The sequence below is a fragment of the Cebus imitator genome, unplaced genomic scaffold, assembly GCF_001604975.1.
Source record: "Cebus imitator isolate Cc_AM_T3 unplaced genomic scaffold, Cebus_imitator-1.0 Scaffold66, whole genome shotgun sequence".
NCBI classification, from domain to species: Eukaryota; Metazoa; Chordata; class Mammalia; order Primates; family Cebidae; genus Cebus; species Cebus imitator.
Window position 1 is genome coordinate 4,828,458 of NW_016107381.1, and position 6,711 is coordinate 4,835,168.

Consider the following 6,711-nt stretch of genomic DNA (forward strand, 5'->3'; position numbering starts at 1 on the left):
AAAAAAAAAAAAAAAAAAAAAAGAGAGTGGTAAGTCCATGTGTGAACACTGCTATTTTGCTGTGACCTTCAACAAATACTTTGCTTTAAAAGATGGGTAATAGGGTAGCTAACCCTCACATTTGGCCAAAGCCAGAGCTTGAAACCAAACCTGAGCAGCCTCATTACCTCAGTCATAAGCTAATGCTTCAACTACACTGTGCTGTTTCCCAGAGATCCTGGGAAAGATGAGGTGATGGCATGTTACTTTATTCATCCTTCCCAGGTGACTTCCTCCCCAAGAAGGTGGGATTGTGTCTTCAAGGGCAGGTCTTACATAAGATAATAATGATATAGGACAAGGGATTAGAATGGAATCTGGACGTCTCTAAGGAATCCCTGAATTTTCCTTTGGTCTTAAAAACCCTGAACATCCAGCTGCTATTTACCTTTCCTCTACCAAAACAGAGAACTAGAATGTTCTAGAATAGAGGATTACAGCTGATCAAAATTTTACCTTTACCATAGTTCTCTTAATTTAATAGCTAGAACAAAGGCCTTTCCTCCTGTGGGCCTCCACCTTCTCATCTATGAACCAAGGCAGTGGCTGAGTTTATCTCCACTGTCCTTTCTGGCTCAGGCCTTAAGCCCATGACTTACAAGCAGGCATTAGCTTGAACACAATGCTCTGCCAGATCAAGACAGGGGTGCAGAAGAGCTTACAGCTCATAGAGGAACAAAAATAGATTTTTAGAAGTAAAGCCAGGTGGTTTAAATTCAAAAGGCAAATCTGCCTGGAAGACTTTGAACTGCCTAATTCCACATCCATCTCACATCTGTCGAATGAAAAATATTGAAAACCAGAAGCCCTAAAAACTTAAAATTCTGGGACAGGCAATAGGCCTTATTCTCAATCTGTATTAAAAATGCCTACCTCTCTAATTATGAATGTATACATAACAGAATACCAATTACGGTTCAAAACTATATACCAGTAATATACACCTAGATGCTGACAATACCTAGACGGCAAGATGCTTTTTATTTTCATCTTTGGGTTTTCTGCACTTTTCACATTTCGACAGTAAGGCTCTTATAACTGTCTGGTTTCTTTTAGGCAGAATCCCTTTCCTTTAAGGCCACAGGACAAGGAATAGTTTAGCCTCTGGTACTAATTTAAATTAAAATAACTTTACAGCTGTTAACAATACACCCAACTCAACATATACTGAGTACCTATGACAACCTGCTAAATCAGCTGAAAATATGAAAATACAAACATAAATAGGAGAGGGCTCCCAAATGAATGAGCTTATCACCTGGAAGTAAAAAAAAAAAATGAACGTAAGTCACAGTACGTAAGTGACGCTACCCCAAAACAAGAACATCCAGTGACAAGCATTACAGGAGAAGGACAAATGCAGAGGAAGGTAGAGGAACCATCAGGTATGACTGAGGGGCTCGGGAAAAGCTTCATGGAGGAAGCCGGCCCTGAAAAACGGGGAGAATTTCAATAGGTGATATCAGAGGGGTGGAATTGGCATTCCAAGCAGAGGAGACAACATGAGCAAAGAAAAGCAAGGAGATTAGTTACAACATAAAGCAGCCAGAGCTGGAAACAGGCTTTCAGAGTCAGATCGGAGATGAGCACATTTGGAAATCAGAAGAGGCCCAAGGACAGAATCATACTTGCCAGCTAGGTTTAGAGTAAGGAGACAAGATCCAGGGAAAGAGAAGAGCTCAGGAAGGTGGTCTGAGTAAAGATACTGCGGCCAAAAAGGGTGACTGTTTCTGAGGTGACGCCACGGTGGGTTATTCCTGGGGAACAGCACTCCCCAACCCACCCCAGACTTCTCCAAACGCAAAGCTGTAGGCAGAACTTCCAACTTTCTACTATACTATGACAAACCCCACCCTGTTCTGGTCAGGGTTGGGCATCTTTCCACTAGAATTTTGGGGAAAAGTCTGACTTCCTCATGGCTGGGCCTGAAACATGGAAAACGCAAGTGTTGTTTCTGCTAGGGGGACAACAGAAAACAGAAAGCTGATCTGCAGTGAGAAAGCTGGTCTGCACAGAGCAGATAGGCCGAGATGACAAATTAAGCTGGGAGCATTAGCACTCTGGCTCTAGATCACCCGTGAGCAGGACTGAAATCTTATCCCCTTGGATTCCAGAAAATACCCCATATACTTCAATGGAATCCCTTTGTGCCAAATTGTGTTTGTGTTGGAAGTTTGTTATCTATGACTAAAAGTCTTGACTACCACAGCTTCAAATAGCCAACTGTCAAACACAGCAGTGAACTGGTAGATGAGGCAGAGCTCTGAAGAGTGGAGAGAGAAAGAGAAAAGTTGATTCACTAGGCAACAAGATGCTAGGGATATCTAATGGCACAATTTGATCACCATTACAGAAGCAGAAACCAGTCTGCAAAAGCAGCTACTAAGTGCAAAGATTTCTGCTTTAGAGTATATGGCAATAAAAATGGGGGAAAATGCTAACCTGAGAGAGAAATCTGGCTATGCATCTAAGCAACTTTTGATAACAGAAAAATCTGGGCATGTTTACAGGAAGTAGAAAGTTCCCAAAGGGTATGGAGTGACCAGCAGGGCAAAGACAAAAGGTCCAGAAAGAGGTGGGGCGTGGAGATACAGCTACATAAAGGGGTTTTCCTTGGACATGGGATAAGGCACATCCCCTCCATGAAGGATGCGAAGAAAAAAAAGAGATAGTGAAAAGGTGGAATAAATTTGAGGTAGGAAAGACAATTTGAAGGAACTTGTATGAGTTGGGCTTAATCAGCCTAGAAAAGCAGGAAGGAAAACCATACGCCTAAGGCAAGGCATTGGACTGGTGACTTAAAAAGCATGAAAATGATCTGAAACTTATTTTCAGGAATGAAGAGAGGTTATCAGCTCCATATGTCCTCAGAGATAGCACCTCCACTAAAGACCCAAAAGAAATATGTCAAGGAATCATTTCCTGGCACTTAATGCGCAGGAATTGTGAGTTAGATAAATCACATGAAGAGCCCAGCTTACCTGCTAAACCCCAGCTCTTTCTTGTAACACCACAGCACCGAAGGCCGAGCCTTCACAGTTGCTTTGGATAACATGTGATGAAGTATTACCACCTGTCAAACAAAAAAGTCACAGAATTTCAGGCACAAAAGAGACTTTAGAGACTGCCAGGCCTAAGACCTCATTTAACAGATATGGAAACTAAATTGAGAGCCAGGACTAGAAGCCAGGTCACAGAGAGTTAACTTTGTGGTCAACCCACCATTCCAGGCTTCAAAAGGTATTAGCTTGTCTGCTAATAAATTGCTAATAAGTCTAAATACAGAGAATTCGCCACTTCCAGGAAATAAAGAAAGGTTCCCACTAGGCATCTTACCAGACAGAGATCTTAATGCCATTATGTCCTGAAACCCCAGAGTGCTTAAATATGCTGACTCTCTAGACAAGATAAAAAGTAATTCAGGAAGCATTTACCAGGTCATACCTGATCTTTTCCTCGATCCCCGACTACAACAAAGAGAGATCTCTGCCGCTCAGCTACCCCATTCTCAATGAGAATCCGGATTCGGTTATCCACCTTTTTCCGATGCATGGTGAAAAATTATTACTAAAAGAGAAAGAAATACAACTGACCATGTGCACTAGATTATGTCTAAGGAACATTAGCTGGCTGCCTCTTGTGGGGCCAGGGCCTGTGCTAGGCATATTTATAAATATTGTCTTACTTAACCCTCAAAGAGCTCCAAAGGGAAGAGATCAGCCTCTAGTTTTAAACTTAGAAAACCTTGGGCTTGGGAGGTGAGAAAAATCTTCCCTTAGCCTGGGAAGCCTGTAATTCAACTCTATTAGAAAAAAATTGTTTTAAGTCAGAAACTTGAATATTCAAAAAAGTAGCAGAATGACTAAAATAAATAATGGCATAACCAAATATCCAAACCACTTTTGTTTGTTTTTGAGATGAAGTCTTGCTCTGTCACAGGCTGGGGTGCAGCAGTGCAATCTCGGCTCACTGCAACCTCTGCCTCCCAGGTTCAAGTGATCCTCCCGCCTCAGCCTCTCGAGTAGTTTAGACTACAGGTGCAAGCCACCATGCCCAGCTAATTTTTCATATTTTTAGTACAGATGGGGTTTCACCATGTTGGCGAGGATGGTCTCGATCTCTTGACCTCATGATCTGCCCGCCTCAGCATCCCAAAGTGCCAGGGTTATAGGTGTGAGCCACCGCATCTGGCCAAGCATTTTTAATAACTGAAGATATGGATACAGATGTTTATGACAGGGTAATAACAAAATAAAGTATGATGCCATTTCTTATACATACACATAACAACGAAAAAAAAAGACTGGAAAAAAATACCAAAGTGTAAAATAGCTATTTCTGGATGGTGGGACTTTTATCTTGTTCTTTTGTTTTTGTGGAGTCTTAAAAAATTCACGTTACTAATAAAGTCAAGTAAACAAAATCAATAAATATCAATGAATAATTCCATGATGTAATATATCCAACTGTTTCCTCATGTTAGGGAAAACTATACTGAAGCCTTTGTACAGGCAGACCTGAAAAGTTCTCCCCCAGCGCGGTGGCTCACACCTGTAATCCCAGCACTTTGGGAGGCTGAGATGGGTGGATCACCTGAGGTAAGGAATTCGAGACCAGCCTAGCCAACATGGCGAAACCCCATCTCTACTAAAAATACAAAACTTAGTCGGGAGTGTTGGTGGGCGCCTGCAGTCCCAGCTACAGGAGAGGCTGAGGCAAGAGAATCACTCAAACTGGAGAGGTGGAAGATGCAATGAGCTGAGATTGTGCCACTGCATTCTAGCCTAGGTGACAGAGCAAAACTCTGTCTCAAACAAAAAAAAGTTCTGTGATTACCTACAGTAAAATATTGTGTCATCACAATACATCAAAAAAACATCAGAAAATATCACTTATATTACTACAATGTAAAAGTGATATGAAACTTAGAAACTCCAGTACCTACTGCATTCTAAACATAAAGCTCATTTACTGAACATTAACTGTCCCTTCTAACCTCCCAATGCAAACGAAGATTTTAGCATATGTCATACTATAACACACTAAGTCACTATCAAGGACCCCAATTTACAAATAAAGGAGAAAGTATAAAGAATTCAAGTATCCCGAGGCAGAAAAACGACAGACAGAATTCATACTCCAGTCTTCCTGACTCCAGAGCCTGAGCTCCTCCCAGTTCACCAATCTTCTCAACTTGTAAACCTTGTGTTGCCTGCCACATAAAGATTCCGCAAAATCAATCAACAACCAATTAATGGGGGCTGCCTTTTGCTCTAGCTACTGTGGGACCCCCAGAAGTAGTACCAGAAGGCCCATTACTTCAAGCTTGCATTTTTCTTGAAGAAGATATTTAAGAGAATGAGATGAGGAACAAGAACACAGATAAATTAGATGTAAAAATAATAACTACAGTGAAGGGTCAAATGAAGGAAGGGCTGAGATTACTATGGTCTGAAGTTGTCATGGAAGGCCTGTTGGGGAAGGCCTTGAAGGAGATTATTTTTCACTCACTCCTTCATTTACCTACACATAACATCTATGTGCCAGGCACCACTTTAGGTGCATTGGCAAACAAAACCAAGTCCTGAATGATGTGACTCCTGATTTAAAAAACAATGTATAAAGGAAGGCGCACAGTGAAGCATTTCACAACGCAGAAGGATCTGGCATCACAGTACCTCAGTTCCAAGCCCAGAGCTGCAACCAGGCACTGCGGGCAAGCACCACGGAAAGCAAGTATTGTCACCCACCCATTCACCCCGACTCTCCAGTTACAGGCACTTAAAGGGTGGGTATCGAGCCACGCAACCCCCAAGGACGCTCAAGAAGCACGCGCCGAGAACGGCTGCGTTTGGGAGAGGCGATTGCTATCTAGGAGCGCACCAAAAGAGGGGTGGAGGACAGTGGGGGTAGGCCGTCCGGATGCACAGCCTTCATCCTCAGGCCGGTCCCCTCTTGGTCCAGGAAGAAGACAGTTGCCAATATCGGCAACCATACCCTGCCCTCCCGCGTTTGGTACCTGCGCCCGGACCCTGGCGGATCCCAGCCAGTGGAGAAGCGGAAACACGTGGGAGCACGGAACAACTCCGAAAGACAAGGCACAGCTGACTGCCCCTAGTGGATGCCTGGTAGCCAGCTCTCGGAGTTAGCCTCGCTTGGCAGCACGCGTCCTCAGGCGCTAGCAGGCACCACGTGTGTAAGCGCAATAAAGTCGCCGGCGACGGCAAGCGAGAAGGGACCACCCTCAACTCTGTCGCTGAGTAATGACGTAAGGCTCCAGAGGCGAAGCCGCGGCCTAGACGTCCAGCGCAGTTGCACGTTTTAGTCTCACTGCTCGCGGAAGCTGCGGTGCTGGGTGCTGTTTGCCACTCTCCACTCTGTTTATATCCGAACTAAGGTACCTTGGCTAAGAAGGGCAAAATAGATGTTCGCACCCCGAGGGCCTGCCCACGTAGGTCCAGGGTTTTCAGCGTTAGCCTGGATACGCGAGACGCGACGGAACCAGGGATCTGTGTTCAATTAAACCGATCCCCGTAAGTTGAGGAAACTCGGCTAACAGACCTATCTTATTGGTCTCGCTTGGCCCTCCACCCCCACCGTTTTGATCTTACAGATGGGAATCCTGTAATCTACTCATGACTGCGGCCGCTGTACTTTGCAGGCTCCCTTTAA

At 44.0% G+C, this 6,711-nt stretch overlaps 1 protein-coding gene across 3 annotated transcripts in view; it reads right to left on the reverse strand.

The window, feature by feature from the left end:
* Positions 1–6,276, reverse strand: part of NAT10 (N-acetyltransferase 10) — a 41,945-nt gene extending 35,669 nt beyond the window's left edge. The window contains exons 1-3 of one of the 3 annotated variants that reach the window (XM_017530537.2): positions 6,059–6,276; positions 3,484–3,606; positions 3,021–3,112 (exon numbers count right to left, since the gene is read on the reverse strand). In XM_017530537.2, coding sequence (XP_017386026.1) covers positions 3,021–3,112; positions 3,484–3,591 — 200 coding nt within the window. In that variant the 5' untranslated portion in view covers positions 3,592–3,606; positions 6,059–6,276. The other 2 variants (XM_017530538.2, XM_037739256.1) reach the window with 2 other exon arrangements.
* Between the last annotated feature and the right edge of the window lie 435 nt (positions 6,277–6,711).